Source organism: Danio rerio, chromosome 24 (genome assembly GCF_052040795.2).
Source record: "Danio rerio strain M-AB ecotype USA chromosome 24, GRCz13ab, whole genome shotgun sequence".
In the NCBI taxonomy this organism is placed as follows: domain Eukaryota; kingdom Metazoa; phylum Chordata; class Actinopteri; order Cypriniformes; family Danionidae; genus Danio; species Danio rerio.
In genome coordinates, this window is record NC_141044.1 from 16,629,331 (window position 1) to 16,645,810 (window position 16,480).

The window sequence follows — 16,480 nt, forward strand, 5'->3', positions numbered from 1 at the left end:
TGTGCCACCATGCTGCCTGTTTCCAACTACTTACCTTAAAAATTGTGTAAATCTAATGAATAAATATTCAAGATATTCTGATTCAGAATTGTGTTAAACAGTTTTAGACTGTGTAGATTGTAGATTTCTAACTGACTTTGAATTGATGTAAATAAATGTGGAGCTATTATATTAACATTTGAGACATTTGGCACAAAAACAGATACAGACTTTAAAAAAATAGTTACAACACTCCCTGGTTTAATAATACTCATCTATTTGTTAATTTGGAGCATCTTTATTGGACTAAGCTGCGTTTTTGGGGTCACGGGATTATTCACTTGCTTATCTTATGTTTTCTTTTCTACTCGCGCCAGCTGTGAAAACTAAAAGCAGATGTTTTGATTAAGCCTGCTCGGATGTGCCAGGAAAAGGATAAAAGAAACGCCGCGTTACGTCACAGATGATGTCACGCTTCAGGTGACGAATGGGGCGGAACCCCGCGCACCTTCAAAGCCCGAACACTTCCTGATGCGGCACCTCAGCCGTATATAAACCCGCAGCAGTGCTTCTCAGCGGGGAGAGAAAGAGAGAGAGAAAGAGTGCTCGAGTTCACGGAGAATCAAAGCACATGCACTGCTGGGCAGTCTCGGGCTAACAAGGAGACTTATTTAGGCTATATCCACAGGCAGCTCTAGCATCTCTGAGAAGGTAGGGATAACTGTGTGCTTTAGCAAACCTTTATTTCATTAATTTGGTTTTTGGTTTATAGTTGTGCAGAGTGTAGGCGGATGTGCGCATGCTCAGTATTGGGTAGTATCTGGAAAATATTGTGGAGTTATATTTATCTGAAGGAAAAGCATTTTTATTTCTTTTAATGTTATTGAATTAATAAAATGTATTATTGTAAAATTTATAATTCTAATCAGCTTTAAAGTATTTTAAGTCATCCGTTTATGCATTTAGATATTTTTTTGTTTATAACTGTCATATTGTTTTTTATTTTTTTATTTACTGTATTATTGTTATATGTGTGTGTGTTTTGGTTTGTTGGTTAATTATTATTATTATTATTATTAAAATTATTATTATTATTACTTTAAATGTATTTTCAAAATTATACAGTTTGAATTGTGACTTTTGCTGACATGTTAGTCACATTTTAACTTCAGAAATGAGGATAATCTTATTTGCTGATCTGCTGTGATTTTATCTCTTATTAGTGTTCTGCTTACTGATAGTTTTTTCATCAAAAGTGTCATTTTTAATGTACTTTCCCATGGTTTCCACAAAAGCAGCTCATATTTTTTGACTTTGATAATAAAAAGTAACATAAATGTAAAATAATAACTTTTTGAGCAGCATACTCTTTAACTACCTGCTCAACAAAATGGTTTACCATATTTTGACTGTTTTAAGTAATGACTGGTAAAGTCATTTAAAGAATGAACGTTTTAAATAATGGTTTACACTAAACAGCATTGTTGGTTTACAAAACAACAAAAAAAAAAAAAAAAAAAAAAAAACAATCTTGTTGCATGACTTCATTTGATTTTGGTTTTATTGTAAAAAGCAAACAAGAAAATGTGTTCAATGAGAATCTAGAATATTTTATGCCACACTTTAAAAAAAGGTGATTTAATATTCAAAAAATGTTTTATTTTTGTATATTTTTTAAAGTAAATTGGTCTTACTCTTCATATTTTATTAGATTTTTTATAGTATATGTATTAATTCAGGTACTTTTACCATTAATCAACATATCAACCATTTGGTAGAGGTTGATATTTTAGAAGATGTGGAATGTAAAAAAATCCATAGACTTTGGTAACTAGTGACATTAGGAGTTAAGAAATGCAATCCAATTTTATTTTTACTTGGTAGGGCAGTTAAAGGGTTAACAAGATTTCTGAAAGCTAATGTGAGACTGAAGACACAAGATGGCTTTTAATCTACAGGAAAAAGTTTAATGAAAACATAAATATTCACATAGAAAATACCAATAATAAGTTGGAAATATATTTACAATATTACTTTATTTAATTTATTTTTAATTAAACAAATGCAGTATTGATGAGCATAACTTCCCAAATGCTTCATGTTTCCAAATTTTTGCATGACACTGGTGGCAATCAGAGTTTTACTTTCTGACTTGTATTAAAGTAACATGCATGTGGTGCAAAAGTTGCAATCTACATTAATTAAAGTTCATTACACTTTTACAACCAATGTGAAATTAAATTTATAATGGAAGAAAATTGATTTTGGATTACTCAAGAGGAACAGACAAGTTGGCAGCAAAGATGTGTTCATTATGAAAATGTTTTCAAGTGTGGCTATGTGGTACAGTGAGGCTCAAGTCAAGTGACAAGAATGGGATTTATTGCATTCTTTAATAAATGAGAGTCATTTCTGTTTCGCAGGCAGATTCTGCAAAAGGAATAGAAACCTCTTACCACATCTCAACCATCAATCATGAATGAAAACTGCTTGGCTATTGACATTCTGCTCTTGTGTATATCCTGTGGAGCAAGTGCACTGGCAGCCTTCAGTCCCACTGCCTCCTCATCTCTGCCAGCAACCAATTTGACTGATATTGGCTTTGCGCCCCCAAAATATCTCACAGAGGCCGCAAACATTCCCAAAACCAGACGGAAACGTTATATTTCACAGAACGATATGCTTGCTATCCTTGATTACCATAATAAAGTTAGAGGGAAAGTTTTCCCCCCAGCCTCAAACATGGAATATATGGTAAGTCACTTCAGTTACTTTTTTTCCTTAACTAATTAGCCTATCACACAATCAGGAAGCTTTTAAAACATTCTGCACGTTTGAACTTTTGCTCTACACCCTCGCTGCAGTTCACCGGGTTCACTTGTTTTATTTATTTAATTGTATAATTACTTGGCACTTTGCCTGGAAAGCGCATTTTGCTGCTGTTTTAGTTGGACACGTGAGCGTTGCACATGTAACTGCACTCATCACAGGATGCAGGAATGACAAGCTTCTCCGTGTCCATTTGGCACCAGCAGCTGTTGAGCAGATTTAATTGGCTCGGACCACCAGAGTAGATCCTCTCCAGTATAGATCATTGTGCTAAAACTGCAGCTCTGAAATGCATCCAAATGTGCACAGTCAGGAGAAATACAGTATCAGATACGTTTCATTAGACTCAAATGCTACATTTTTGTACTTAGTTTCTGATTTTTCCATGCTTGCCATGTCTACAGTGGCACATATTTTTATTTTTTCAGTGCATATCCATGATTTATGACTTGACTCACTTGGGAATCAGACAAAAATATTTGTTAAAGGAGAAAGTCCACCCAAAATTAAAAAGCATAACATTTACTCACTATCTGGTTACAAAGTTTTTTTTTTGTGCCTTCTGTTTAAAGGAATAGACTCATTTTACAAACCAGCTAGAGCTTTTAGCTTAGCATAAATCATTGAATCAGATTAGACCATTTGAATCTTGCTTAAAAATTTCCAAAAGTAGTTTTGATTAAGATTAGAAATGTATTTTAATAGGAAAATTTTTTAGTTTTTTAAAAGCAAGATGCTAATGGTCTAATCAAATTCAATGATTTATGCTAGGCTAAAGCTTCTCCCTCTGGTTATTGGCTGAATGGATTAAAAATTATAAACATGGGATGTTTCTTTAACACAAAATAAGATATTTTGAAAAATGCTAGAAACTGGTTGCCACTGACTTCCGTAGTAGATTCCAAGAAAACACTATTGAAGTCAATGGGTTTTAAACATTCTTGGATTCTGGAGGGTAAATGATAACATTTAGATGAACTGTCACTGTATTTCTGAGGCAATTCTACTTCCAATGAAATTCATTGTTATAATGGAGTTATATAAAAGTATGTTTATAGACTGATGAAGATGTAATTGATGTCTCAGGTCTGGGATGATACTCTTGCAAAGACGGCTGAGCAGTGGGCATCCACTTGTATTTGGGAACATGGTCCTCGCAATCTTCTTAGATTTCTGGGTCAGAACCTTTCAGTCCGAACAGGAAGGTATCCATCCTCACCCTTGTTCTCATTTTTTATCTGTAATGATTCTTATAGTTGTGTTGTACTGTTGTAAGAACATTTGAACCTGAAAGACTGAGTGTTTTATTACACTATAATAAAAATTTGTGCTAATCTGGGATTATTTACAGGTATAGATCCATTTTGCAGCTTGTGAAACCCTGGCATGATGAAGTGAAGGACTATTCGTTTCCATATCCTCGAGACTGCAATCCCAGATGTCCCCTTAAGTGCTATGGGCCAATGTGCACTCATTACACACAAGTGAGTTGATTTTACATTTGTAAAAAAACTAAACTTTTTTTATTTTTAAAATAGTAAGGATAAATTATAATGACTGAATGTTACTGATTCTTAACAGATTTCTGACAATAAATGCTGTCATTAAATTACATGTTTTTTTGGACATTGATAAAAATAATTCTTACTTGAGCTCTTAATTCGCATATAAAGTTACACTAACAACATAATAACGGTGTACTAAAATGGAAAGGTTTATTTTCTTTTGTTTCTGAAAAAACTCTATGATTACACCATCATTAACACAATTCTCATTCACATGGATCTTCAAAAATGATTATAAACACTGTATTATGCATCCTTTGTAGTTAGCAATGCCACTTTGTAAAGAAACACTACAGTCACCTGTCAGTTTTTATAAAACCACATATTTGAGAGCGAAACAATTTTCAAACAGGACTTTAAAGCCAGTTTTTAAAAGTTATCACGTAAATGAACTGATTTTACGTAAATAAAAAGATTGATGAAATCTTAAAGTTTCCATTGCTAGTTGAAAATGGTGCACTCAAGATGGTTTCTGAACACTGTGCTAAATTAAACCACTTAAAGTGGTATGTTAAACCTATTAAGTACCTGTAATTGTTCTCCGTCGGTTCTTTTGGGTGGTATATAGCACTATATGTGCTATGTATCACTAAATGTGGCTCTTTGGCTTTTAATCATAGAAGAACTACTTTAAATGCTATATCTCACCTAAACCACACCAAAGAACCGCTGTAGAACCGTTACATGTTCTTTATAGGTTCCATATAGTACTTTAATCAGTTCTCCTATGATTTACAACCCCCCACCCCAAAAAAAAAAAAAAAACTTTTTTAGACACTGCAAATTAGAGTAATGAATCTTTACAACATAGTAAGACTATTTCACTAGCATATTATACATTCAGCCTTTTGAGACTTCTTTCAAAAACATCTAGCCAGCCCCAAGGTTTCGAATACTGGTGTATATTATTTCTTACTAGCTGTTTATGTTTTTACCAGATGGTGTGGGCAACGTCAAATAAAGTAGGATGTGCAATTAATACTTGCCATAATATGAATGTTTGGGGCTCCGTATGGAAGAGGGCAACATACCTGGTGTGCAACTATTCTCCAAAGTAAGTATTACTTTAAGTTTTTTTTTTCAGCTAAACTCCACAGTGAACCTCTTCAGTCACGTAATTACAGTAGGCTAAGCTAGCAATCTGACACTGCTCTGTTAAAAACATTTTGACGTGGACATCCACAGGTCCTTCTGGTTCAAAGACCTGGACGACCTTTTGCATTCCTGCTCCATGTGGAATTTTAGCAGGATTCTGCCTCTAATTCCAGAATCAAAGAACCATAATCTTTGTGTGGCTGGTGACTTGTGACTGACTTCTGACCTCCTTTTTTACTCTTGTAAGGCAGTGCACTTGAGAAAAGTCTTAGGTTCCTGTAGTAGAGCATGTTATTTTTGAACTGTAGTAAAGGCTCAACTTGCTAGCTGAGAACTAGTTAAAGCAGTGATTTAAAGCATGAAAGATGAGAAGTAATGCCTCAGGTCAAGGCTCAGTACAGTTTAAAATATCTTTAGGACTGTCACAATAATTACTAAATCATTTTAGCATGCGGTATATGGACTTGACCTTGGTAATATTTGCTAATGCAATAGATTGTTTACTGAGTTTGCATATAAATGTTTGTAACCAGCATTTTAGGCAAATGAGCTGCCCTTGTCATCTAGTCTATTCTCTGTGAGTTCAGACACATTTACTGAAAGCTCAGATGACCACACAAAATAGTAAAACACCTAATTGGCAAAACTCACTATAATCAGCATTTAAACCCTTTTTGGTGCTTTTTAGTGAGGTTCATCATCATTAAAGCAGACGATCTGTGTTATGATTAGCGCCATTATTGTTCGTCATAAGAAGAAGCAGTACCTGCTTTATTCCGGGTGTCATTCGGGGATCACCTATTAGGCTACTGTGTATATAATATAATTATATTGTGTAATTCTATAATTTGCACGTATGATGAAGCCACTGACAATATCCAAGAATATGAAATCTCTTTAAATACCCCCTCATATGTCTGCACGATTCTGGTTAAAATGACAATCACGTTTTTTTTTTTTTTGCTTAAAATCAAGATCAAATCAAATCACTTTTATTGTCACATCAGCAGCAGCACGTGTGCTATGATGAGTGAAAAGCTTAGACAAACATTTATATGATCACAATTTTCTCACGATTCTGTGGATGTAAAATAAAGGTTAATATGAGTGGGCTATTATTATTGTTGTTTCTCAAACATATGGTAAAACGGCAATAATGATATTAGGCCTATGTGTAGGTCTACTGTTGGTTAAAATGCTAAATTGTGTATAGACTTTGAATGGTGGACTTAAACAAATAAACTTTAGAATGTTCTGGTGGTTAATTGACAGTAAAGTGATGGAATTAGAATAAAACTAATTATTATCATTCTAAAGATTAATTATTATGTTTGAGACTTATACTTGTCATTTGTCATTGACAACTTTATTAGACCATTTATTCACTGGTAAAAAGAGACATTTGTCATTATTAGATTCCCAACTGCATTATATTCAACGTTAAATAGGCTTTAATAGTTATACTGATACTGTAAACATTTATTCTCACACACAACACTGTTTACTATCAAAGAAAAAAACATATCAAATGCTTGTCGTAATCATAACTTTTAAAATGCGATATGATCATTTAAATGATGTTTAAAGTGCGTTCAGCTCACATATAATTTCGCGGCCGCAAGATCATTACATTAGGATAGAAATTACATTTTTGGGTGAATTATACCTTAAAAATACAGTATGTGACACTTTTAATGCTATTTGGAGGTGTCCATGTTGCTGTGAAGATTTGTGTGTGTGCACCCTTACACTTCTCTCCTCACCTCGAAAATATAATTGGCTGAATTGTAGAAAAACAGAATTAGGATTGTGTGTAGGGTCGAATCGAGATCCCAATCTTTTTTCGATTAATCGTGCAGTCCTACCCCCTCGGCTGTGCACTTTTTTGCTTTCACATTTGCTTGTCACAACCACGGTGCATTATAAATAAAACCAAGATGCACGTTTGTTATTATTCTCTGCAAGTCATCTGTCCTTATGTATAAAAAATATTTTTAAAAATATATTTATAAAAATATATATTTTATAATTAATTAAAGCCATTAAAATGCAGGGATAAAGCGAAGGAAAGGGAAAATGAAAGTGATAAACTAGTAGTTTATCATGTAAGAATAAAGAGTCTACTAAATTACAGTAAAATTATACTCATTGGACACAAGAGAACTAACCAAGTTAGTAGCGCTGTGTGGATTTTCGGACATTGAGGTACAGTTATAAACCTATTAAACTGATAAAACAGATAGATAGATAGATAGATAGATAGATAGATAGATAGATAGATAGATAGATTAAAAGATAGATAGATTGTCATCTTTTTTTGTCCTTGGCTAATTTGTGTGTAGATAGCTGCAGTGGTGCAGTGGAAAAATAATATACGTATGTGTTTTTTTATTTTTTTTATTTACTTTTATTTCAAATGTTTTAGTCCTATAATGTTCTAAATGTTTATATATATATATATATATATATATATATATATATATATATATATATATATATATATATATATATATATATATATTTTTTTTTTTTTTATAATTTTTTTTTTAAACATAGACTAAGTAATAACACAAGAACGATCCTTTTCCACATTAAAAGATGTATATTTGGAATATCATACTAATATTATCATTATGTAAGCCAAGGCATGCCCTAAATTGACAGTCATATTGCTGATGTCTGTGGCCAAAACATCTTGCACACCATGACAGGCCAATATATCCTCTACAGCATGTTTCCAGCAGGAACTAATCTTTAAATATGTATGCTTGGTATATTAGAGGGTTTCGCACAGGAGGAATTTTTACATAGTTTCTGGAACTGTTTCCCCACCATAATAACTATAGGTACAATTTTAGTTACAGGAACTTGTTTGTGGGGAACAAAATTAGCTCCTAGTTCAGAGTACAGTTTAACCCTGCACAACCCAGGAACATGGTTAAGAACAATTTTTAGTAGGCACTGATTTATACATGTGTATCTGTGGTACTTAAGAAGCTTTTGCACAGGAGGCACTTTTTAATAGTTTCTAGAGTGCTTGCTTTTTTGTGTGTGTGTGTGTGTGTGTGTGTTCACACCATAAAAACTGGGAACAAGTTTGGTATTAAGAACTCATTTTGGGGTAACTCAGGAATTAAGTTGTCATAGGTGATTTGGTTCTTTTTATCGCTTTATCAATCACATAACTTGTATGTCTACCTTTCCTTCTTTGTTATCATGACACAATGAAAACTACTTCGATCACCATGTCCTTCATCTCTAAATCATTTATTTTGTTAATTGTAATGACAGTCCAGCCAACATAAATGTTAACAGCTACAGAGTTCCTATAATAATATTGCAAATAAAACCAAGTCAAGGAAAAGTTCATGGGGACCAGCCTGGTTACAAGTATGTTCAAAAACATTATTTCTGTGTCAATAACTGTGCTGTTGCTGTTTTTGTTTACAGGGGGAACTGGATTGGTGAAGCCCCATATAAAGTAGGTGTTCCTTGTTCCATGTGTCCTCCAAGCTATGGAGGATCGTGCAGTAACAACATGTGCTTTCCTGCTGTGAACTCAAATTACCTGCACTGGTTCAAATAAACACAGACAGAATGCACATGCCCCATCACAGAGACACTGTCCCTAGTGGGAATTTGCACAACATTCCTGCATCACCCTGTTTTTTATGTATATGGGCCATATAGGGCCTAGGGTTTTGCAAGGCTGCTTTTTTTAATGATCTGTACATAACTTATTTTTTTATTGTTTATACCATGTATTATTGATAAATATATTGTTTTGTGTATGGACCCATTTAATGGAAATTGTTTTAATTTCCTAAGAGGGACTTTACTGTGATCTGTCAAGACATGGTTGGTACTTGTAGTGTTCAGCTGTAAATGTACTCGGTCTACTTGTTAGCAAGTCTAACATTGCAAGTTTTCTGTAGTGCCAAGCTAGCCTTTAGTCACGGTCACACTAATTTGGAGAATGCAAAATTACAGTATTGTATCATCACGCATCATAACTTTTATTTTTTTTTTAATAATTTAACATTCACCCAAAATATATGCTGCATTTTTCCTCTAAGCAATGCTCTAATTCTACAAATTTAAAGTTGCCATTTATTCAATTATGCGTTTTAAGTGTTATTATGCATTAATTAAGTGGCCATCCAGAATCCCTAATGGTCACATCTTCACATTATGTAATTTTGGAAATCCGAGTTCATCTTGAACTTTTGACCATTGCAAAATTCAGTGAGCTTGCTTAGGCTGCTAGTCTTCTGCATTCACATTTATTTATATGTACATATATACATGAATGGAAGTCAGTTGATTGCACCCATCCTTTTCATTGCTATTGTCATTGAGCTGACTGGGTTTTTTCATCTGTGGAAGACAAACCTCATTCAGATTACATGATCTAGATAAAAAAAAAACTGTGGCTACTGAGCATAAACATCAATGTAGCATAATTTTTGTAACACTGTACAACAATAACTGCTATTTTTTATATTACTGTGAGGGGCAGGTATAGGGTTATGTATGTGTAAATGTAAATAAAACTCATTTTATTGGTTAATCGCTATAGCCCTCTTAACAACAACCTACTGTCACCGGGCACTTTATTAGGAACACGTTACTAGCACTGGGTTGCCCCCCCCCCTCCTTTGCTTTCGGAACTGTTTAGGCTGTGGAGTTGAGATGACACTCAGTTGGTGCTAATAGGCCCTAAGTTAGCTAGGAAAATATCCCCCACACCATTACACCACCACCACCAGCCTGAATCATTGATACAAGGCAGGATGGATACATGCTTTCTTGTTGTTGACACTAAATTCTAACCCTACCATCTGTATGACGCTGCAGAAATCGAGAGACCAGACTAGGCAACATTTTTTCAATCTTCTATTGTCCAATTTTGGTGAGCCTTGGCAAATTGTAGCCTCAGTTTCCTGTTCTTAGCTGACAAGAGCGGCACCTGGTGTGGTCTTCTGCTGCTGTAGTCTATCTGCCTCGTGTTGTGCGTTCTGAGATGCTCTTCTGCATACCTTTTTGCATTGTTACTGTTGCCTTTCCAACCAGTCTGGCCATTCTCTTCTGACCACTGGTATTAACAAAGCATTTGTTCCCACAGAACTGCCACTCTCTAGATATTTTCTCTTTTTCAGGCCATTCTCTGTAAACCCTAGAGATGGTTGTGCATGAAAATCCGAGTAGATCAACAGTTTCTGAAATACTCTGACCAGCCCGTTTGGCACGAACAACCATGCCACTTTTAAAGTCACTTAAATCCCCTTTCTTCCCCATTCTGATGCTCCATTTAAACTGCAGCAGGCTGTCTTGACCATGTCTACCTGCCTAAATGCATTGAGTTGCTGCCATGTGATTGGCTGATTAGAAATTTGCGTTAACGAGCAGTTGGACAGGTGTACCTAATAAAGTGGCCTGCGAGTGTAGATTTTGTTGTTGTTGTAAAGCATTACAAACATGGAATTAGTTACACTCTAAACAAGAAGAAATTAATGAATTTTCCATCTCTATGCTTATATGTCATTTACGAATGCCCACAACACCCTATGTCAAGTTAATGTGCATAATATGAATGGAGCTTAAGATTTTTTTTTTAGCTGCTATCATTCAGAGACATTATTAATTGCTTCCTTTGTCATCATTTACTAATCATCATGTTCTGCAGAATACAGAGGAAGATATTTTGAAGAGTTCTGAACTGGTCCCCATTGGGTTCCACTACCTGTTTAGTTATCAATGTGCATGTTAATATGCACCAAAATGATAACTCAAAAAAAAAAAAAAAAAAAAAAAAAAAAAAAGCATTGAAATAACCACCCAATGCAAGTAAGTGGTGTACAAGATTTTATGAATAAATTAGTTTATTACCCAGTAGTAAAACTTAGTCCAAAACCTAATTACTAGCATATATTATTCATTCATTCATTTTCCTTTGGCTTAGTCTCTATTTCAGAAGTTGCCACAGTGGAATGAACTGCCCACTATTCAAGCATATGTTTTACACCGTGCATGCTCTTTCAGCCACAATCCAGTACTGGGAAACACCATTCTCACTCATTCAAGCACACTATGGCCAATTTAGTTTATTCAATTCACCTATCCGCTTGTTAAGCTGTGATGTATCAGTGACGCCGCTACTCATTTGATATGAGAAAATATTTGTTTATAAACATTTTTTTTTGGCCTATCACACAATAAAGTGAATTTTATATAAAATTAAAGTGTACATAAGTCTCTGGACTTAATACATCATGGACTTTTTGCATCACAAATACCAAAATTTTTACAATTTATAAAAGGTAATCAATACTGGCCATCGGATATTAGGCATGGAGATATATATTGCGATCAAGATTTTCGAAAGTATTACAGTGCTTTGTAAATGTTTATTATTACCATTTGATGAGTTTCCCTATACAATCTGATAAAGCAATTGGAGCCGGAAGCTGCTTCGCGTGATGTCACACTTAACAAGCGGATAGTGCATGTCTTTGAATTGAGGGCGGGGGGAACCGGAGCATCCGAAGGAAACCCTCATAAACACTGGAAGAACATGCAAACACACAGTAATGCCAACTGGCCCAGCCGAAACTCAAACCAGCGACCTTCTTGCTGTGAGGCGATAGTGCCAACCACAGAGCCACCGTGTCACCCCTAGCATAATTTAATCATAATTTTTTTTTTTTAAATTGTCTTCGTTGTATTAGTCATTAAGAACCAACACTAAAGCGATTTATGACCTTAATCCGATAAAGAAAAAAGGGTGAACACGTTTACATGACCACGTACAGTGTAGGTTTGCATAATCTGGTTAAGAGCATGCATGTAACTGCACATATTTTAATAATGATGTAAATTATGACAGACTTGAAATATTATATATATATATATATATATATATATATATATATATATATATATATATTAACTATCCCTTTGAATTAGTGTGATCAAATGACTTTAGGTAAAGCAGTTTTGTGTGATGTCAACATTAACCCTGCATGCTGACTTGTGGTGCTTCATATAAGAAGTTAAGCTAGCTCTTATTGAACTGTATGACACTCAACAGTACTTGACTGGTTTGAAAACACTCACTGGCATTTTTATTAGTGCTCTGTTTTTGGGTCTTCCCTTTTTGGAAGCCTTCCACATGAGTTAAGCCTACAAACGTGTGCCGGGGGCTTAAACATTGTGGAATGTTGATCAGGCGTCTTTTAAATAACCTCTGCATTTTGCAACCCCAGAAAGAGCATTTATTGCGGTGGCTAATCATGCTGTACCCTCATGAAGTCTTGAGGAGGATTAACATGGAAACATGTTTGATGTGTAAGTGCACCTTAAAATGTGTGTTTATATGTATTTTTAGTTTGAAGGCTGTCATTTAATGGTGTTTTCTTTCTCCTTGTTTTGATTTAATCATTTGTACATGCGTTTATTACGAATTCAGCACCAGCAAGACATCTTTAATAATACATAAACAATAGTGGCACACTATTGCATTGTATTGCATTGTGTGGATTTCACTCGTTTCCCACAAGCACTTAGGAAATCTACCAGGCACTACTCTGCAGTAATCTGGAAAGAGAGGTGAGGTTATAAAGCGCAGTTTGTAATTTTCACTATAAATTCAACATGATATCGTGCATAGAAATTGTATTTTCTGTTAGTCAGTCATGTACAATTGATTTAGTTTTAAAGTAATATGTCATTGACTGCATTTTTCATTGTGTTAATGTCTTTGTAGATATCTTTTTATTTTCAAACATGCTTAACAAGTTATGGTGCTGGATTCAATAATGTCATTTTGTGTATTTTTTGCCCATTGTTATGACTCCATATATCTAATTTGTAATTGTATTTCAGTAACATTTTATTTATCATCTAAAATGAGCTGTACATTGCTTTTTTTATACAAATCTCCTTTCTATGAAATACGTTTTATTTAAATGTATTATTTTGAGCCTAATTGCAAAGCAGAAATTAACTTTCAACAGTTTGAGGTCAGAAAGATTATAAGAAATCGATACTTTGATATCACTTTTTTTGATGATCCCTTTACCACAATTTGTTGAATTTAAGTTGCATTTCATTCTTATATTCTCATTAGATTATAAGTAGACTGTTAGGTTGGGGTTGGGGTTAGTGTAAGTTGACATGTGCTTGCAAAGTTTCTTATAGTCAGTTAAATGTCTGTTGAAGGAGCAGTATCAACAGATAATAAGCAGACTGACTACCAATACTTAAATGAGAAGTTCAAGAGTTCACACTTAGCTGATGATTGGTTATAAAGCTTGTTTGACATGCTGTCCCTGGAGTGAGCCCTGAGCTCAAAAGATCCTTAAACCCAGGGCTCCCTCCCGTTGCAAGGCGAGAAGGGAGTTTGAGCTCAGGTAGAACTCAAGAACTCCCCTTCTAGTAGCTAATGAACAGATAGTAATTGCTCTTAAGAGATAGCTACTTAGTAATTGCAGGTCAATTGTGCTGATATGGATTGTGGGAGAAAACTGGGGGACCTGGGGGAAACCCACGTGAGCATGGGGAAATTGGATTAGAATGTCTTTATTTGCCCCGAAGGGCAATTAGGTTTACAGCTATAGCCGACAGTTGACAGCAACAAGTCACACTCAACGACATAAAAATAACAATAAACATTAAAATTACTCATGAAAAGGAAAAAAACAAAAAAAATCTTAAAGCTTGTTTAGTAACCCAACTGCAGTTGGAACAAATAAATACAGATATATGTTGGACTTTACCCGTCTACAATAACTATACCTTCTGCCTGATGGAAGGAGGCAAAACTCTAAATAAAGTGGGTGGATCTCATTTGCTAAAATGGAAATAGCCTTCTTCATGACTCTCACCACATACACTTGTCCAATTCTAGTAAGATTTGTGCTCAAGATCTTTTGAGATTGATAAACAATTTTTAAAAGTCTGTTTTTCCTCGTCACGCTCAAATTACCATGCCAGCATCTACAGTAACTGCAAAAGTTAGGCCTATCCACATTAAATACCTTCAACTTCCTTAAGTAGAACAGTCTTTGATTTGCCTTTTTACAGATAAAATTAGTGTTGGCATCAAAATTCAGTTTATCATCCAGAATATTGCCCAGGTCACTCACTGTCTCAACAACAGTACCGTTTATAGTAGTAGCAGTAGCATAGAAATAGAGTCACGGTGAAAATCAATAAGCATCTCTTTAGTTTTTGAGTTGTTAAGTTATATATATGAGTCTTTGCACCAAGCAACAAAGTTTTCCAACACTGGGCCATGATCCTTCTCATGATCAAGCAAAAGACTGCCAATGACAGAATTATCAGCATACTTATGAATGTGCAAACTCCACACAGAAACGTTCGGCTGGTTTGGTAATGACCAGAACCAAAGACGTTCTTGCTATGAGGCAACAGTGCTAACCACTGGGCCACTATGCCACCGATCTAGGAAAGGAGGAGGAGTGTAAGGAGAGATTCTTCAAATCAAAGATGACTGAAACCTAGGTCATTTATAGTGGCTTAATAGTCGTCTGATTGGTGGATGATAAATTGTATAAAGCGAGGCCAGCACAAATCATAAGCACATGATCCTCTCGAAATTATGTTATAAATAAACTTTGCTAATTGGCATGTATTTGCAATGCATCTTTTAGTCAACAAAACATGCAATCGGGACCATCAAAATAAAGTGTGACCGATACTTTTAATCACTGGACACATAAAACTGAACAAAAAAATTATAATGAAGACATTTGCAATGTTACAATTTTTTTTTTCAATGCTGTGTTCACCAAAATTACTGTTCCTGCCAAAATATTAAACAGCTAAATATTTATAGTACAAAGAAAAAAAATTGAACACTAAAATTAGCAAATTATATTGATGTATGAGAGATTGTTTGGTGTAATTAGAAAAAAAATCAGCTATCTTTACCAGGAATAAAAAAAAAGGAAATTGTTTTTCTAAAAACTGTAGTAATGTTACTGTTTTACTGTACTTTTTTATGTGCTTCATTCCGCAGTGGCGATCCCTGATTAATAAAGGGACTAAGCCAAAACGAAAATGAATGAATGTACTTTTTAATCAAATAAATGCACCCTTGCTGAATACAGGATACTTGTATTAAGCGAATGAAAATATCTTACTGACCTCAAATTACAGCTCTCAAAAAAAAAAACACCCAATAGCAACAATTTTATGGTTTAAGTGTTTTGGATGGAGGATAAATGTTGAAAGAAACATCACCCGTGCTGGTTGAGGGTGGAAACGATGATTTTGGACTTTGGCCTGCAACAAAAACAAATATATTCCAAGCAGAAACTCAATTACCATTTGAAGTATATGTGTTTTATAGAAGTACAAACAATACCACCATCCTTGTTGATTATTTAAATTGTATTTATACTTTTTAATACACTCGCTGATGTATTTTGTATTGTGGAATAAAGCTGAGTTGGTTCAAAGTTTGCTTTTCTTCATTATTTTCTTCCTTCACAGAAACAGACGGGGCTGATAGCGATTATAGTGAACTCCTTCTCATCCCTGTTCCTTTTGATGCTCCGTTTACAGTTTCGCCTAAGCATTGTAGATGTAAGACCACACTTCCTTGATATGAAAACTGGTTACAATTATATCTCGATAAGAAAACGTTGACTTTGGCCCCTCTGATACCCGTCTACACAAACAATATGTATATGATCTTACCCGAGAGGCCCTCAGTTTTGCTGTGCAGCGAATGAAACCGATGAACTCTGTGAAAGCGGCAGGCTCCTCCTCGTGATCTCATTTGGGAGAAGGTGGAGCCAACGTTCAGACAGACTCCCCAAATTCAGCAGATTTTGGGAGAACTGCAGATATTACAGGGAAATATGATGCCATTAATGTTTTGATCTGTTGGACAGACACAGCTGTTTCTCTGCAGACTTCCAGCTGTTAGAGGATAGGGACTCCTGCCAATGGCGTAAAAAGAATAACAGGTTTCTAAACAGTAT

The 16,480-nt window shown here is 34.7% G+C and overlaps 1 protein-coding gene across 2 annotated transcripts; it reads left to right on the forward strand.

Annotated features, from left to right (window-relative positions):
• Positions 1-555: 555 nt before the first annotated feature.
• On the forward strand, positions 556-15,952 carry pi15a (peptidase inhibitor 15a). 2 transcript variants are annotated; one of them, XM_087308762.1, is made up of 7 exons: positions 557-690; positions 2,403-2,733; positions 3,895-4,013; positions 4,160-4,292; positions 5,312-5,427; positions 8,919-13,740; positions 14,526-15,952. In XM_087308762.1, the coding sequence occupies exons 2-6, from the start codon at positions 2,455-2,457 to the stop codon at positions 9,052-9,054; spliced, it is 783 nt and encodes a 260-aa protein (XP_087164888.1). In that variant the 5' UTR covers positions 557-690; positions 2,403-2,454; the 3' UTR covers positions 9,055-13,740; positions 14,526-15,952.
• The last annotated feature ends 528 nt before the right edge of the window (positions 15,953-16,480 follow it).

What these genes read in the sequence shown, in the direction of transcription:
- pi15a (XM_087308762.1), top strand. Translation starts at nt 2,455, where the DNA reads ATGAATGAAAACTGCTTGGCTATTGACATTCTGCTCTTGTGTATATCC. An exon ending in CTTTCAGTCCGAACAGGAAG is followed by an intron (nt 4,014 to 4,159) that starts GTATCCATCCTC and finishes GATTATTTACAG; the next exon opens with GTATAGATCCATTTTGCAGC. An exon ending in TGTGCACTCATTACACACAA is followed by an intron (nt 4,293 to 5,311) that starts GTGAGTTGATTT and finishes TGTTTTTACCAG; the next exon opens with ATGGTGTGGGCAACGTCAAA.